The sequence below is a fragment of the Capricornis sumatraensis genome, chromosome 10 (assembly GCF_032405125.1).
Source record: "Capricornis sumatraensis isolate serow.1 chromosome 10, serow.2, whole genome shotgun sequence".
NCBI lineage: Eukaryota > Metazoa > Chordata > Mammalia > Artiodactyla > Bovidae > Capricornis > Capricornis sumatraensis.
The window spans coordinates 83,020,782-83,039,532 of NC_091078.1; the positions used below are offsets into that span (position 1 = coordinate 83,020,782).

The following is an 18,751-nucleotide window of genomic DNA, read 5'->3' on the forward strand; positions in this document are numbered from 1 at the left end:
CTGGAGCTCAGGGAACTCTTGAAACCCACCCAGGGAAGGACAGGCTGTCAGGAGTTGGTTTGTTGAGAGGAGTTTAGAGAGAAAACAGTTTGGCAATTCCCTGAGCCGTCTATGGGGTCACATAGAATCGGACATGACTGAAGTGACTTAGCAGCAGCAGCAGCCTAGGGGAACACATTCTTCTCTCTTCAGAAAGTGGGTGTGTCTGCCCTGCCTGGTGGCCAGGCTTAACCGTGCTGCTCCCGGAGTGTCAAGGACTAGTCCCCCTCAGTCTGCCAATCAGCTGCACCTCCAGAATTAAAAGCGTTTGAGCAGCGTTTCTCCATGGAGCTGAGTTCGTCCTCATGGCTGGGATGGTAAAGAATTTGTCCACAATGCAGAAGACCTGCGTTCAATCCCTGAGTCAGGGAGAGCCCCCTGGAGAATGGAATGGCTACCCATTCTGCCTGGAGAATTCCACGGACAGGAGAGCCTGGTGGGCTACAGTCCATGGGGTTGCAAAGAGTCAGACACAGCTGAGTGATTAACACTTTGTGCACTTTCTCCACCGGGCTGAGTTTGTCCCCCAGGGTAGATTTGGCATTGTGTGGACACAGTTCGAGTTGTCGAAAGTGGAGTAGGGAGGGTGCTTTAGGCACCTAGTGCAGATGCTGCTTAACCTCCCACAATGCATAAGGCAGCGCCCCACCCCCTGACCCCCGCCCCAGCACAGAGAATCATTCTGCCCCAGATGCAAATACTGCCAGGGCTGAGAACCCCTGGATCAGTGTCTCTGAAGGTACAGGATTTTCTGGAGTAGAAGCTCCTGTAGTTGCAAAGAAGGATTGACCTTGAAGTGCTGTCACAAGTCAGGCAGTGCTTCTCTAACCCTCCAGGGCATGAGACTCGTCAGCAGGGGACCTTGTGTGAACGCAGGTTCCGATTCTACAAGTCTGGATTGGCTGCCGTTGCCCCTGGTCCGCAGATCACATTTGGAAGAGCAAGCGGTTTTGAGTGCATTCATAATCTCCCCCTCCTTCCCTTCTCATTCTCCCTCTCTCTCCATTCCTGTTCCCCCAGCCTTCCCTGTCGTACTCTGTTCAAACCCTGTCACCTGGGAACATGTGGTGGTTAAACCTCACTGCCCAGATGACAGAGTCTCTCTAGCTGTTGCCAGTTTGAGGTTCAGGGTGTTGATGAAATCAGTCGACTTAGTTGGTAAAAAAAGAACCCAAGGGACCTGAGCAGACTACCCCCCAACACACACACTTAAGTAAGCTGGTACCCCAAAGGCATTTTTTGCATGGTCTCAGATGCTTAGCCTGGACAGAGCCCTTGACTTCGGGGATGCTCACACATGATACAGTTTCCCAGACTTTTCCATTTTAAACCAGAGGTTGAAACTGTTTCCAGAAAGGGCCAGATAATAAGTATTATAAGCTTTGCAGGTCATGTAGTCTCGGTCACAGTGACTCACTCCTGCCATTGTAACAAGGAAGCAGCCATAGACAGCATGCAGATGACTAAGTGTAGTTGCTTTCCAATAAATCTTTATTTACAAAAATAAGTACATAGTGAGCTGGATTTAGCCCCTGAGCCATAGTTTGCAAGTCCCTATTCTAAACAATTCCATTTTCTTCACGTTTCTGCTTCAGAGAAAAAAGAAAGAAGAAGAAAAAAAAAATCTGAAAACCTAAATCACCAGTATGGGTTGTAAATAGAGGGCAAAAATGAGTAGATATTCTTTCTTTTATGGCATCAAAATGTGAATGCATCCTTCAAGTGGGCAGAACCATAATTTTCTGCCTATGCCAGTTGTTTTTTGTGGTTTTGTTTTCATTTTGTTTTTGCTGGGGTTGAGAGGGATTAGAAAGGGCAATAAATAAGGAACAGCAAGAGGTACCAACAGAACTGCCAGTGCCTTTAAGTCTGCATTTTCTTTCCTCTGTGCTTCAGTGAATACTTTCTACCCTTAGGATCAGTGGAGGGAGGGGACACCACAAAGATTGCCTTTCTCTTCCATCAGACCCAAAGCTTTCTTTCAAGGTATTGATTTTTTGCATCGTCACTGGCTTCTGTTAAAACCTCCTATTTGCAATGAGGGGGCACTGCTTGGACAGAAACGCTTGAGTGTTGCTTAAAGCGCCTGGCTGCATTTTCCAGTTGACAGTTTAACCGCAGGGAACCGCAGGCTAAATTCAATACTGACCTCTCTTTGTTGGGGCACGTCCTGTGGGACCTGAGGGAAACCCACAGCCCGTGCAGTGTGTGGACATTTCTTTTGCTCCTGGCCATGCTCACTCCAGGGATAAAGATAAATCGCAGCATTTAACTCCCCGGTCACCATCTAGAGCTTCTCACAAAGGCTGCTTTATTTGGAGAGGAGAAAACCCTCTCTGTCTGTTAGTAAGACAGGATGCCGCTGGAGGGGAAAGCAACTTGGCATCTGTGTCTCGGGCTGTCTGGTGGGATCTTCTGCCAGGGTCTCCAGAACTTGCTGGGACCCTGACAATGCCAGTGTTAAGTGTGGGGTCAGACCGTGGATTTCCGCTGGAGCTCTGGGGAACTCTGAGTGTAGTTTCTGCCTCCTGTACACATACACATAGCTGTGCTCATTCACACACACCCACACACACACGGGCACACACAGAGTCATGGCTTGGGCAGGAAAAAAAAAAAGTACATTTATTGCAGGAGAGCTGAGGGGCATCGAGAGCCCCATTCAAGTAGATTGTATTGATGTGCTAAAAAAAAAAATACACATTTCCCTTCTTTTTAAAGCTATTTTTTAAACATTATTTTTGACTGCACTGGGTCTTTTGTTGTGATGCACAGGCTTCTCATTGCAGTGGCTTCTCCTGTGGTAGAACATGGGCTGTACGCCACGTGGGCTCAGTAGTTGTAGCACACGGGCTTAGTTGCCCGTGGCATGTGGGATCTTCCCAGAGGTCAAACCCTCTGCATTGGCAAGTGGACTCTTAACCATTGGACCACCAGGGAAGTCCTGATGTGCATTGTTCTGACACTGAGTCTCACGCTACATGAAGAGTGTGCGCTCTTTCATGGGGAACTTTTAGGCCTTGTTTACTTTCTTCCCATGTGTCGAACACCAGGTGCTGAGATCAGGGCTAGAAAACAGGAACCAGCTCTGGCCCTCTTGATGCTTATAGGCTTGTCCTATAGAGATGGACAGAGAATCACAACTACACAAATTTATGACAGTTGTGACAAGGCTTAAAAATGACATTTTTCTCAGCTAATCATCACCACAGCTTGTGAACTCAGGTACTGTGTTATGCCCATTTTACAGATGCATCTCAAGAGGTCTCAAAAGTTGACCCAAGTCCCCTCACCAGTTCTGCTCAGAATTGGTTCTGGAGTTGCCTCTTCATTGAAATATGAATCTATTCACACACAGGACAGTCTCAGAAATGTATGACTTTGGGGCTTCTAAGAGGCAGGTTCAGGAAAACAGCATACAGTATTTGCTAGATTATTTCTCCTGACCCTAATTTCATTCCAGGGCTTGAGTAGAAAGCCCAGCAAAAAACATCACACCCTCCTCCATAGCGTTTGTTTCTCAGTGTGAATTTTGAAGAATTTTTTTTTCCTTCCTTACATTTATCTGCTCAGGCTAGTCATTCATCATCTTGCATTGCTCTCCTCTCCTCTCCACCTTCAGATTGGGGAGGTTCTGGAAGTGATTAGGCTGTTGTAAATCAGCTTTTATGATGTGTGCATCACCGATAAGCAGTGCGGAAAGCAGGAGTCAGAGGACTCCACTCCTCTTGCCCTGTCAGTTATCCCACTAATGAAATTTAAATTTTACAAAAAAGCGACCGAAAAGTACGATGCTTGGCAGAACAGTTTCTCAGTAGGCATATCCAGTGTTTAAACCGGGCTCTTTAATGAGAACACTGCGTTATTTTTACACCATTTTATTGAGTTATAACGCACATAAGGTAAAACAAACGAACATTTAAACTGCACTTCAGGAATTTTTTACATGTGCATTCTTTTACAGTCATCACCCAGATGTAGGTGGAGAACATTCCTGTTCCTTGAATATCTCCCTTGCGCCCCAGCCCATTCTCTTGACCTCTTCACCGCAGACAGCCTCAGCCTCTTCTTGAACTTCACGTAAATGGAATTGTACTGCGTGGACCCTTGTGTCTGTGGGCATTTTCTATGAGATTCATCCATGTTGTCCAGTGTAGATATTCACTCTCATTGTGTAATATTCTATTACAGCATGGTTTTTCAACTGGGGTGGTATTGACATTGGGGGCTGGATAATTCCTGGCTGTGGGGACTGTCCTGTGCATTATAGGGTGTTCCGCAGCATCTCTCTGGACTCTACCCACTAAACACTAGTAGAGTCCCCTGCTGCTGCTGCTAAGTCGCTTCAATCATGTTCGACTCAGCAACCCCACAGACTGTGGCCCAACAGTCTCCTCTGTCCACGGGTTTCTCCAGGCAAAAATATTGGCGTGGGTTGCCATGCCCTCCTCCAGGGTATCTTCCTGACCCAGGGATCAAACCTGAGTCTCCTACGTCTCCTGCATGGGCAGGAGGTTCTTTACTACTAGTGCACCTGGGAAGCCCCAGTAGTGTCCCCTATCCCTAGTAATTTCCCCTAGAATTGAAAACCATTGCATCATGTCACTGTATTAGAATTTTAAGAAACTTTTTATATGGAAATAACTTCAAACTTGCTGAATAGCTGCAAAAATAGAGCAAACAATACCCATAATGTATTTACCTATTTTGTTAACAGTTTACCCATTTGGTTTATTATTTGCACTGTCTTGCACACACACATATACACACACATACACACAATGTATTTCTGAACCACTTGATAGCAAGTTGTATCTATCTTGGCCATTTACTACCATATACTTCCATGTGTATTTCCCAAAAATAAGTTTCTTCTCAAACATGCTCCCAATTATCAGTTAACCACAGAAAATTTAACATAATGCATTGATCAGTTAGCCCTCAGTTCAGTTCAGTTCAGTCGCTCAGTCGTGTCCAACTCTTTGCGACCCCATGAATCGCAGCACGCCAGGCCTCCCTGTCCATCACCAACTCCCGGAGTTCACTCAGACTCGCGTCCATCGAGTCAGTGATGCCATCCAGCCATCTCATCCTCAGTCGTCCCCTTCTTCTCCTGCCCCCAATCCCTCCCAGCATCAAAGTCTTTTCCAATGAGTCAACTCTTCTGTCCCAATTTTTGGCATTTAGGAGAAATTATCCGTTACAGTGTTTATTTTTTGCTTCAGTGCAGATTCCAGTCCAGGATTAGGGATTGTATAGTTGCTGTGGTTCCTTAAGATCCTTTAGTCTAGAACGTTGACTCAGTCTTTGTCTTTTATGATACTGGACCTTCTTTAAAAAAAAAAAAAACACACACACACACACAGTGCTTTTTCTTCTTCATAGAATAGTCCTCCTTTGGGGCTTGTCTGGTCTTTCCTCCTGCATCCATTCAGGGTGTGTGCGTTCTCGACGGAACACTGCAGCAGTAGTGTGTCCTCCTCCGACCACTCCATCCGGAGGGGCATGATGCCGATGGAAACTCGTTGGTAATGGAGGTAGTCAAGAGTGTTGCCTGATTTCTCCTCTGCAGAGTTACTAAATTTTGCCTTACAGGGGATAAGCAATATGTGGGGAAACATTAACACCATGCAAGTATCCTGCTCCCCAAGCAAAATTTGCCCAAGTTGAGCAGATTTCACATCTTGCACAAGCCAGTCTTTACCTACAATAGTTAGAAAATGATGATCTTCCAAATCCAGTACTCTTTCTGTATGTACAGTCCATTCTGTTGTACACAAAACACACTCTTTCCCCCATTTATTTATTGGTGTTTTTACTTGTTATCAGTATAGATTCAGGAATTCTAATTTTTCCAGTGGTTTATAAATCATTACAGTTTTAATGCTCAAATTGCTCAGCTTTGGCTGGTGGGATCCCTTTGAAGCTGAGACCTGTGTTCTTCTGAAAACCGGCCCCCTTCATTTTCCAGTCTTAAGCACTTCCTTACCTTTCATAACATAACAAGATGTTCCATGCTCATCTTTGTCCTTCCTTCCTCCAATCCTGGAATTAGCCATTTCTCTAAACAACTCCTGTCTAAATCCTTATAATGGGGAAAGTAGAAAATACCACAATTTATTTATCCTTTCTCCTGTTTAACTAACATTTAAATTGTTTCTGGTTCTAGACTAATATAAGGAAAGCTTCACTGAATACCCTTGTGCATTTTTTGGACCCATAAACTGATTTCCACTGGACATGTAATCAAGAGTGGCAATGGAAAGTTACAGAACAACAAGGACAGAGAACTGTATTCAGTATCTTATAGTAACCTGCATTGGAAAAGAATTATATATTAGAATGTATAATTTACATATTTATATATATTGTATATATGTGAAGAATCTAGAAAGAATTTATATATATATATATGAAACAATGTTTAACTTTGCTAAACACCTGAATCATTGTAAATCAATTATACTACAATTTAATTAATAAATAATAAAAAGAAAGCATAGAATCTCCACTCTGGTTATATACCCAACAGAAATGAGTACACTAAGATCACCAAAAAAAGTAACACAAGTATTTAAAGCAACTTATTCATAATTCATATATATACATACACACACACACACATATATATGTATATATATTTAGTTTTGGACTTCCCAGGTGGCTCAGTGGTAAAGAATCCACCTGCCAATGCAAGAGACGCAGGTTTGATTTCTGGGTTGGCAGGATCCCCTGGAGAAGGAAATGGCAACCCACTCTAGTATTCCTGCCTGGGAAATACCATGGACAGAGGAGCCTGGCGGGCTACAGTCAATAGTGTCACAAGAGAGTTGGACATGACTTTGCGACTAAAATAACATATTTAGCTTTAGTAGATATTGCTTCCCAGTGGCACTCGTGGTAAAGAACCTAACTGCCAGTGCACCAGACTGAAGAGATGTGGGTTCGATCCCTGGGTCGGGAAGGTCTCCTGGAGAAGGAAATGGCAACCCATTCCAGTATTCTTGCCCGGGAATCCCAGGGATGGAGGAGCCTGGCGTGCTACAGTCCTTGGGGTTGCAAAGAGTCTGCCGTGACTGAGCACACACACAGATACTGCTAAGTGGTGTTTCACAGTGCTCATGACATTAGTTTTGTGAGGGGAGAGAAAGTCGTTGGCCCCAGTAGGTGGGGAGAAATAATCAGTGGCAGGGGTTATAATGGGCCAGTGCAATTCAAAGACATGTCGCCTGTGACCAGAAACGACAGAATCGCTATTCTTTTTCATTGATAATAATCAAGAAATGCTGAGATTTTGCCACCTGGTCCATTCTTAAACTGCTTTTTTTTTAGAAAAAGTACTATTTTTAAGTGGACAGAATGGAAGTTACTGAAGTCAAGAATCTCCTCCTACCTTCAAATTGCTTTTAGTCTCAGTGATGGTAGTGACAGCACGTCAGGATTGCAGGGCTCCTGCTGTTCGAGAGCATTAGGATCACTGCTTGCCCCCAGCCCCACCCCAGAGTCCTACTGACATCCCTGACTGCTAGGTGTCCATTTGGAATCTTGGAACAGCCATCTACTAAACAGCCTGAGAGGATAAATATCCCTCTGTCTACTTCCAGGGAGTCAGTTGGTTTTCAAGATATCTGGGATAGAGGCCAAGGGACAGCAGGCAGACCAGGAAATCATTAGAGGCTAAAGGTGAAAGTGAGGTGGCCCAGTACTATGGGACTCGGCTGTAGGTTCAGTGTTGCTAGGAAGTACTTGGGCATGGCCCTGCCTCTGACACTTAAAGGCTCTTTGTCCAGAGAACGTATAGATCATCATTAGAACCAAAGGGGTGATTGAAGCACTTTGGAAAGTGAAATTCTGAACAGAGGAAACATTGTAAAAAAGATACACCGATAGGCTCCTAAGTAATTTTGATGAAACTTTGGAGGCATGAGTAGTCAAAAAAAAAAAAAAATGCTTTTTAACCAGGTGCCCCCTCTAGGTGGACGCTGGCCCACTGTGGAGTGGGGAGAGCCCTCCCTCCCTCATACTTTCTGAGCAAGCTTTTGTGCAGAGTACAACTGTGCGAAGGTTTACAGCGACCCTGGTTAGATGACGGTTTCGGTGACCCATGGCGATGGAATCCTCATCGCTGCACATTTGTATTAACCTCCGTGAACCTCTCCTCTGTCTCCCTCAGGCCTCTCCGCAGATGGTGGCGCCAAGCGACAGGAGCACCTCTCTCGGTTTTCCATGCCAGATCTCAGCAAAGACTCTGGGATGAATGTGTCCGAGAAGCTGAGCAACATGGGCACGCTGAACTCGTCCATGCAGTTCCGCAGCGCCGAGTCGGTTCGCAGCCTGCTGTCTGCCCAGCAGTACCAGGAGATGGAGGGCAACCTCCACCCGCTCAGCACCCCGATCAGGTACAGAGACCTGCAGGCGCACGGAAGGATGCATCAGAGCTTTGATTTCGATGGGGGGATGGCAGGCAGCAAGCTGCCGGGGGCAGAGAGCGTGAGGATCCAGCCCATGAGTGAGCGCACACGAAGGAGAGCCAGTTCGCGCGACGACAACCGCCGCTTCCGGCCCCACCGGTCTCGGCGATCACGACGCTCTCGCTCAGACAACGCCCTCCACCTGGCCGGCGAGCGTGAGGCCCTCTCTCAGTTAAAGGAGAGACCCCCTCTGAGAGCCAGGGAGGACTATGATCAGTTCGTGCGCCAGCGGAGCTTCCAGGAGAGCCTGGGCCAGGGGTCCCGGCGGGACCTGTATGGCCGGTGCCCCCGGACCGTGTCGGACCTGGCTCTGCAGAATGCCTTTGGGGAGCGCTGGGGCCCCTACTTCGCTGAGTACGATTGGTGTTCCACCTGTTCCTCCTCCTCTGAGTCTGACAACGAGGGCTATTTCCTAGGAGAACCCATCCCCCAGCCCGCCCACCTGCGATATGTCACCAGTGATGAGTTACTGCACAAATACAGCTCCTACGGCCTCCCCAAGTCTTCCACGCTAGGTGGCAGGGGACAGTTGCACAGCAGGAAAAGACAGAAGAGCAAAAACTGTATCATTTCTTAATCCAGTGGGGGGTCAGGGAGTGGGGGAAGATGGGAACTAAGAATGTAGATTCAGAAACTTGCACTGTTGGCAATTGTAAAGCGCTTTGGGGGTGGGGGGTTCCAGGGAGAGATGAGAGGAGCTCTCCCTCGATGGAGGCAAGGTTACCTATTGACTCCATAGGTAGTCACAGTTCTTGGCATGTTGAACATTATTTGCACATTTCACTTTGGAAACGCCGTAGGCTCAACGGAGGCCAGGGTTGGTCACCTCTTTCTCTGACCGTCTGTGTTGAGTTGCCACTGGCAAGATGGCAAAATTGTTTCCTGCTCGCTTATATATAAATACACACACACACACAGACACACATACATATATATATATATATAGCCTCTCTGGTTTTCTTCCTTTTAGGACCCTTTTTCCAGTAAGTAATTTGTTTATTAGCCAGGACCCCACACTAAGTTATTTACATGTCCATTGTAAATGCAATGTAAATGAGAGTTCTGATAAAATATTTTTGTATTTTGTAATATCAAAGGAATTTCTATATCGTAGGACTCAGTGGAGCCTTGCATGCACGTCTAGCATTGTCTTTTGAGTAGTATTACAGGGTGGTCAAGGACCACTTTTTTTTTTTTTTTCTATACAAATTTGTTACATGTCAGTGAGACCTTTTTCAAAGGATTTTATTCAATTTGGCTTTTTGTGGCTAAAAAATATAATCACAAATTACCTGTTACACCCAAAGCATTTTATGCTCCATCCATCGTAAGGAGCCATCCTTAAGTCTGCTCCCACCCTCAGTAGAATCTCTTCTCTACAAAGTGATAGTAATTTTTTTTAAAATTTATAATTGCCAACGTAACTTCTGCCAATTAGAAAAACCAACCAGTGTCAGTCGCATTCTGTGAGAAATGCCATCCCCGCTGGAAACACTGACGTTGCTCACCATTGATCTGTCCTGTGGGGAAAACAAAAGTGACTGTGAGTGGTGCCGTTGTGTGATGTCAGCATGACATTGTTTTGAGTGTGGCATTATTTCCTGGTGCTTGTTTCCTGGATTGTATTATCCGCTTTCCTTTACCAAGGCAGACAGAACAGCTGCCTTAGCCTGACAACCGGTTGTCCTCAGCGCAAATGAACTTCAGCTTTGGGAAATTCAGGCCAGAAAGGTTCCGAGGGGCTCTGGGAGTGATGGTGCTTTCTAGGTCGTAGGTCATACATGGAGATGGAGGGCCGCTTCCACCCGCTCAGCACTCATGTCAGGTACACAGACCTGCAGGCGTGGAAGGATGCATCAAAGCTTTGACTTCGAGGGGATGGCAGGCAGCAAGCTGCCGGGGCCAAAGGGCACAAGAATCCAGCCCACAGATCAAGGGTAGAGGCTGAAGGGGAATATGAAGGAAAGTCAGAGCAAAGAAGAACTTCCAGAAATGAAGTATAGGAGAGGTGAGAACCACCTTTGGACACCTTCTGGTGCTGGTGGAAAACAAAACAAAACCCAGTTTAACTCATTCTATAACCAGAGTATCTGGGTTGCCTAGAAAGATTGAGCTGCTCAGGAGATTTTGTGTAATGGTTCTGGAAAACAGATGTTGCTGAAAGAGGTTTCCGTTTTGAACTTTGGGGACCGTCGTTCAGATAGAAAATGAGCTCACAAGTGAGTGTGCTTAAAGAAGACATTTAACGGTTGTGTTGTTTATAGTAAAATAAAACCTCCTACCTAGCTTCGGTTACAAGTGAAGCACTTGCTTTAACTTCCATTCTCCTCCTTCCCTTCATGGATTGTGGATGAAATAATCCATTGAGGGACCCACCTGTAGTGAGATGTACTGTCAGTGTGGTGTACAGTGTATCTCAGTGGCCATCTGCCATGGTGAGGTGAGCGTGGTCTCTTTTCAGTATAGTAGTTAATATTTTCTAGTGTTTTTTTATGCAGAGGATGTGGAAAGTGGCTTTTTAGACACCATCCCACATGGGTCTGGGGAAGGAAGGCTGTAAAGGATGTGGAAGTGGCACTCCATTCAGGATGTATTAAAATAATTTGCTTTTCAGGTATTTATATGCCATTTGTCATTGTCACTGATGTTTTTGAAAAAAGCGATGCAAATGGTGGTTGTGGCTGTTTTCCGCATGCTTTCTTCATATCTAAATGCTTCATTAATTATCCAAGCCTCTGGAGAATTAACTCTATTAAGTTTGTATAGTGAGTTTGTAAACTGCTTGGCAAACTGATAAAGACATAATGTTTACCACCACGCTACCAACGTGGCAGGTTTCTGGTAGAAACCGGGCGAGTCGAATTTGGAGTTCTAAGTTTCTGGATTGATGAGAATAGAAAGGCATTTTGGAAAAAGAGAGACAAAAAGTAGATTATTTAATTTAGCAAATAACTGAAAATAATGTCTGTCTTCCGTGGCCTGGAATCCGAGGAAAGAAATTCTCCTAGTAAATGTTGTTTTCTTAATCTGTCCTTTTTAGAGTACCTCTTAACATTTCCCCAGTGAGGCTTTGACCACCATCAGCAGAAAGAAGAAAGTGCCCTAGACATTGGCAACTGAGCAGTATGCAAAGGGATGAGAGGAATAAGCAGTTTCAGATCTAGCCACCCAGGGAACACCCATCAGCTGAACTGGTCAGAGCTGGCGGTGTGGTGAGATACAAGCCTCAGGGTCAGACAGTCGAAAAAGCAAGATCACCTCCATCTTGTCCACCACTGCAGACGCCTCCTCCCCACCCCAGACGCAGCCAGGCACCCTGTGGAGATTGCTGGTAGAGGCCAGGTAAATCCTCATTGCAAGGATGGAACCTCCAAGGGAACGCCTGAGAGAGGGCAGGTCGTCACTGTGTTGGGAATTCTGCCTCTTAGTGATAACTTACACGTAACATCCCAGAATCCCATTCCCCGAAATTCAGCATGTTGCTTTCTGAGGCTGGATCTGATCCTTACGTGATCATCACCAGGAGCTCTTACTTAGTCAAGCTTTCCTCCACAGCTGAGGCTTGCAGTCATCTCTTCTTAGACCATCATTTCACCTTTAATAGACTGTGTTTAAAAAAGTATATCTTTTCCCTGTTTATTTTCTTCTCTCATGCTTTGGTTTGGTTTTTCTTCCTACCTCTCCTCGTATTGATCTTCTTATCTTTTGGATAAAACCACACTTTAGCATTCATTTCATTTCCTGTTGCTGTTCAGTTCATTGGCAACAGAACTGGCCCTTTCCCAAGTTAGAAATCAGTGACAGTTTTCTGAATGGCACTGCCAGTGCCTATCAACCTTGATACTATGAGCAAGTTTCTTAGCAGGCTGGTGGCATTCAGGTAGCCTTCCATCTGTCATAGCATTCTGGGATTTCTACCAAGTGTGAAGGTAAGTGAGGTCAGGGAAACCAAAAACATACTTCTCAGTTTTTGCCAATGTTCAAGGGTGGGGGTGGTTTTTAGAGTTGGTTGTTTGACCCTGTCCATCTATATTCACCTTCTGTCCACCCTCCACCAGCCCCACAAACAAGCAGTTTGTCATTTCTCATATGGGAACTGAGGCTAGCTCTTTTTCTTCCCCTTGTCCCATTCTATAGGAGGTTTCTTCAATACAACAAGATTATATTTTCCTCTTCTGCAATAGCTTTCTGCTTCTTGGGTACCACTAGCCATTGTTGAGTTCAGGTGGGGCTGTCTCTGCCATACTATAATGTGGGCAGATAGAACCAGGGTACCCTTTCAGAGAGCGTGGATGCAGCCTCAGAAATCTTTGCAACACTTTAGCCAGCCAGGACCAGTTGATCCGAATGGATTTGCTTTGTCTGATAACAAATCTTACTTGTGAACTGATTCTTCCTTGTGTTTCTACCCTGGACTCTTTTGCCATTTTCCCAAAACAGTTCACCAGCTATTCAGGAAGCATCATCCATAAATCACTGTGCGATGCCAATCCGTGTGCCCCTGTATTGCAGATGCTAAAGGAGGCTGACTTCTTTAGACTAAACAAAAATCTCTTTGGCCTCCTTTTCCATTTTTGGATTCTTGGCCAGTTATAAGCAATCTGTGTTTGCCATTTTGCAGAGGTAAGATAAGAGTCCGTCCTATTCTTTTCTAGTCCCACCTTCTAATAAAGAACACAAATACTTAAATTCCAAGGAGAAGTGCTCTTTGCATATTTCTCTCTAACAGAAACCAGATGCTAATGCGTAAGAAGGAGGATCTATCTTTGACAAAGGAAAGTGGACCTTGAAATCAGTCATCTGAGGATTTCATGCCAGAAGGGTTGCTATCAGCAACTGTTTAGCTCCTTCAGGGCTTTGAAAAGGACTCTGCGGACAGCATTCCAGGTACCGAACTCAGCCAAGCCTCCTCTGCCAATCTTGAAGGCAGTTCCAGATTGCTGCCTCTTGAGGTATGTTTCTTAAAGCGTGAGAGACGTGGAAATGAAGAGAATTTTGTCTTGCTTCCAGTGGTTAGTCCCTTTGGCGCCTCAGCAGACACCAGAGCCTGTTTGTCTGACCACTCGGAAGTAGTCATCAAGGTTAGAGTTAAAAAAAGATTGCAGTCCTTTTCCATTTTCTCAAAATAGAAGTCCCTTCAGTACTCCCAGAAAGTGTGAATTACTGTTGGGGGCTATACTAGTTTATAAGCTTACTTCCTGCTTATAACTTTCCCCAGACTAGCTTTTCCCAACAGGAATCTAACATTGTGTTAGAAATTACTTCTGTGGTTTAGATACAGAATCCATGAGGGGGTAGGGGGAGTGTCTTATTCTATCCTGAGAGTTTTGAGATGTCCCTCACCCTACCAAGTATTTGGCCATTGATGTTCCATAGGTCACTGACCAGGCCTTTTTAAATGTTTCAGAGATAATTACTCAAGCCTTTCTAGTTAATTTCCATGTTTCTCCGTAAAGTATTTGGTTCTATCCTGGACCCTGACTTCGCATTCTAAGGCCTGTGGGTCCTCCTTTTTCCCTAGCAGATGAGGACCTCGGCAGTTCTCCTGCTCCTAAACGCATTCTTTCCTGTACAGGATCATTTTGTCCACCTTCTGCTTTAATTCCAAGGGCGTAAACAAAACCTCAAAGGGCCTGAGAAGGTAAGGCACACCAGAGTCTGTGTTGTGTGTTGGGTGTCAAGCTATTTGTGAAGAAGGTCTGCAGTGGACCTTTGGTGTGGGCTCTGCCAGAGACTGTTGTGAACACTTTGCTTGAGATCCGTGCCCTGTGAAATGGATATGATGTTTTACTGATGTCTGTAATACATTTGTAAACTTCCAATAAAATTTGAATAAAAGAAATGTTGCCGTTCTTCTCAGTCTTCCATTACTTTCTAGGCTTTTGGAAGTCTTTGCCTTTGAGCATCTCAGCAAAAGAATAGAGAAGCTGCAGATGTCAGGAGAGGTGAGATTTGCTATGAAAGATGAACCTGATTGTTCAGATCAGGATTTCTCAACCTGGGCACTGTCTGCATTTTGGTCCAGTCCATTCTTTGTGGCATAGAACCATCCTGTGTATAGTAGGATGTTTAACAATATTGCTGACCTCTACTTATAAGATGCCAGTAGCACCCTGCCCCAAGTTGTGACAACTAAAAATGTTTGCTCACATCATACCCATTAGGGTATTTTTGTAAAAACGAAGAAGGAAAAAGAAAACAAGTATGGGCATGGATGGGGAGAAACCGGAACACCTTTGCACTATTGGTAAAAATATAAAGCAGTGCATCTTCTGTGGAAATAGTATGGGAGTTCCTCAAAAAAATAAAAAAACAGAACTGCCATATGATCCTGGGTATATACCCAAAATAATTGAAAACTGGGCTTCAAGGAGAAAATTAGTACACCCGTGTTGATAGCATTATTCACAATAGCTAAAAGAGGCAACCCAGATGTCCGCTGATGATGAATGGACAAGCTAAATGTGATCCAAACATACAATGAATTGTTCTTTATCCTTTGAAAGGAAGAAAATTATGACACATGCTGCAACATGGATAAACTTGAGGACCCTAAGCTGGGTGAAATAAGTCAGTCACAAAACGATGTTTGTAATTCTGCCTTTATAAGCTACCTAAAGTAGTTATATTCACAGGCACAAAGTGAAAAGGTGGTTGCCTGGAGCTGATAAGAGCTCATGGGAAGACCTTTGAGTATACATTTTCTCTTTCCAAGATGAGAATTCTGGAGATTTGTTGTAGAGCAATGTAAGTGTACTTACTGCCAAACTGTACGTTCAACAGTGGCACATTTTATGTTATCTTTATTTTACCATGGTTTTTAAAAAAAATCTCCACCCTTAGCTGAGTGTCCCCTGAGGACAGAAAGCACTGCTGGTTGAGAACTACCAGTTAAAATGCCTTGTACCTTCTTAGTATCTTCATTCCTTGAGGATTCTTGAAACTGACTTCAACCCTGGGCCACACAGTTAATTTTCACTTATTAGCAGGAATTGAAAACAGCAGATGGCTGAAAATATTTGTATTTGCTTCTAAGCAAATAATAAGTGGATTGTGTGAAGAGTTCTATGCATGGCTGTTTTCTGGTTAGGATGCTATTAATACTGTCTGGGAGCCAAGACCAAAGCAGCATGTAAATTAGATTTTCCATGTCTGATTCACAACATTTGGGAGTTGCTGGACACTGCAATATTGTTTATTCATTCACTCAGCAAATGTTATTGAGAACCTGCTCTGTGCTGGGCACTTAGAAAACAGCAGTATATACAAAGCAAAGATCCCTATCCTAAAGAAGTTTGCGAACTTGACTTTCTACTAGATGAGAAATCTGGAACAGTGAGTAGTCCCACCCACCCTAAGCATGACGACTTGGGAACTGCAGATGGGAGTTACTGTAAGCCCTTCTGAGAGCCTTTGGATGAAGGCTTTAGAGATGGCAGTGACTGTGTTAGTTTTGCTCACACACCCTCCTGGGGAGCATGCCCATCAGGCAACCATGGTTTCGCTACATGAGCCCCCTCTTCCTATGCCTCAACAAAACGATAGGAATCAAGAACGGCAGCCAACCCATAATCTGTAAGTGACCTAGCACGACGTCGTAAAGTGGACCAGTCAGCTTCTCTCTCTTAAGGTAAATTAAGAAATTCCGTGTAAACTGGCACAGCCCCTATGGAATACAGTATGGAGGTTCCTCAAAAAACTAAAAATATAGTTGCCATACAATCCCATTCCTGGGCATATACCTGGAGAATGTTGTAATTTGAAAAGACAGACGCTCTGCAGCATTCATTGCAGCACTGTTTATGATAGCCAAGACTTGAAACCAACCTAAATGTCCATGGGCAGAGGAATGGATGAAGGTATGGTATACACTGCTATAAAATGGATAACCAACTGTGTGGCACATGCACCTACTCTATAGCTCATGGAACTCTGCACAAGGTTATGTGGCAGCCTGGATGGGAAGAGAGTTTGGGGGATAACGGATAAGTGTATATGTATCACTGAGTCCCTTCACTGTTCACCTGAAGCTATCACAACATTGTTAATTGGCTATACTCCACTACAAAACAAACAGTTAAAAAAAAGAAACTGTGGTGACAATACACAAATCATAATCAAATTTTGCTACTAAAGAAAATTACAATAATGCAATTTTTAAAGGTGTATCTATATAGAATAAAATATTACTCGGCCATAAGAAAGAGTGAAATAATGTCATTTGCAGCAACATGGATGGACCTAGAGATTATCATACTAAGTGAAATAATTTAGACAAAGACAAATACCATCTAATATCACATGTGGAATCTAAACTATGACACCAACGAACTTACCTATGAAACAGACTCATCGATGTGGAGAGCAGACTTGTGGTTGCCAAGACGGAGGGCAAGATGGAGGGAGGATGGATTGGGAGTTTGGGATAGGGAGATAAAAGCTATCATATATAGAATGGATGAATAACAAGGTCCTATTGCATAGCACAGGAAAGTATATTTAGTATCCTATAATAAACCAGAATGAAAAAATATGAAAAATGATGTGTGTGCATATATATATATATACATGTATGTATGTGTAACCAAATCACTGTCTGTACAGAAAGGAACACAACATTGTAAATCAACTATACTGCAATAAAATGAAAACAAAAATTCCAGGAAGCAGTGGAGGTGAAGCTAAGAGAATGTGTCGGGAGAGTGGGCTGGTGGAGTCAGGTCAGTGCACATCACGATAAAATGAAGGATGAGGAAGGAGAAGATGAGGAAAGCAGACGAAGATGCGGAAGGCAGAAGCTCCAGCTGAGAACAGGTCCAAGAGCCAAGGTGGACACGCGCACAGAGATGTGAAATGACCCCGAGGAACTGGTCCCCGCGACTCCCTCACCTCCACACTGAAGCCAGCTCCTTTCTTGGAGGTGCTGCTCTAGGATTACTGCAGGATTTTGGCCCTTCACACACTCCCTCTGTTTATGTATTGTTGCATTACATATCTGCACAAGCTGCTCTTTGCACTGAAGTGTTCCTCGCAACCCTGTTTCAGCCATGAAGGATGAATTCTGAATGCCAGCTACAACACCTTTCGTTTTGCCCCACTCCTCTTTTGTTTTCAGTCCCATCTCAACCACTTGCTAGTTGTGTCATCTTGGGAAATGTCCGCATCCTCTCTGTTGTCTCAGGTTTTATCTAACAAACGTGAGCATAGTGGGACTGTCGTTTGGGTTTATTGGAATAATGCACGTGAAGCTCTTGGCACTGTGTCTGCCATTGTAAGAGCTTGAAATATGTTAGTGGCGGTGGTGGTGGTGGTTAGTGCTGCCGCTATTTTTACTACTATTATCCCACCCAAACAGAAAGGATGGCAGAAACTGGATATCATTAGTATCTTGTCTGAGAGTGTTCATTGTCTTCTAATGTAAGCATTTAATAGGTGCTGCTATTATTATTATTATCAGACACCCCAGAAAGGCCTGAATCTTGACAATAGTTAAGAAATGCCTGCAGAGTTAATAATGCAAGTCTCCCGCAGAGGTTCTGATTCAGTGGATCTGGGGTCGAATCCCAGAGTCTGCTTTTAAAAGCTGCACTGGGTCTTCATTGCTGTGTGCAGGCTTTCTCTAGTTGTGGTGAGCAGACTTCTCATCGTGGAGCGTGAGCTCTAGGCGCACGGGCTCAGTAGTTGTGTTGTTCATTCGCTAAGTCGTGTCCAACTCTTTGTGACCCTATGTGCTGCAGCAGACCAGGCTCCTTTGTTCTCCACTGTCTCCCAGAGTGTATTCAAAATCATATCCATTGAATCAATGATGCTACCTAACCATCTTATGCTCTGCTGCCCCAGTAGTTGGGATGCAAGGGCTTGGTGGCTCTGTGACATGTGCAATCTCCTGGACCAGGAATTGAACCCGAGTCCCCTGCATTGACAGATGGGTTCTTAACCACTGGCCCAGCAGGGAAATCCCAGAATCTGCTCCTTCAGCATGACCCTCCATTTCAGTCTGATGTAGCTAGAAACAGGTCTCCCAAGCCCACCCACTCCTAAAGAAGCTGAGTCACAAGCCCTTTGGTCAGGATGGGGAGATCTGAGCCTGGAGTTGAGAATCCAGTTTTGAAGGCTCTCAGGTATATTCACTCTTGCCTAGGAGTGACAGTCTTCAAACAAAGAAATTTAGTTCAACTGACTTTACTTTTTCTCAGAGGTATATATCACTGTATATCAAAGAGATACATGGAGTGATGCAC

The 18,751-nt window shown here is 44.5% G+C and overlaps 1 protein-coding gene across 2 annotated transcripts in view; it reads left to right on the plus strand.

Annotated features, from left to right (window-relative positions):
- The window catches only part of PRICKLE2 (prickle planar cell polarity protein 2), a 172,024-nt gene extending 162,937 nt beyond the window's left edge, over window positions 1–9,087 (plus strand). For both annotated transcript variants that reach the window (XM_068982428.1, XM_068982430.1), the window contains exon 8: window positions 8,213–9,087. In XM_068982428.1, coding sequence (XP_068838529.1) covers window positions 8,213–9,087 — 875 coding nt within the window. The remainder of the gene's footprint in view (window positions 1–8,212) is intronic.
- Window positions 9,088–18,751: the final 9,664 nt, after the last annotated feature.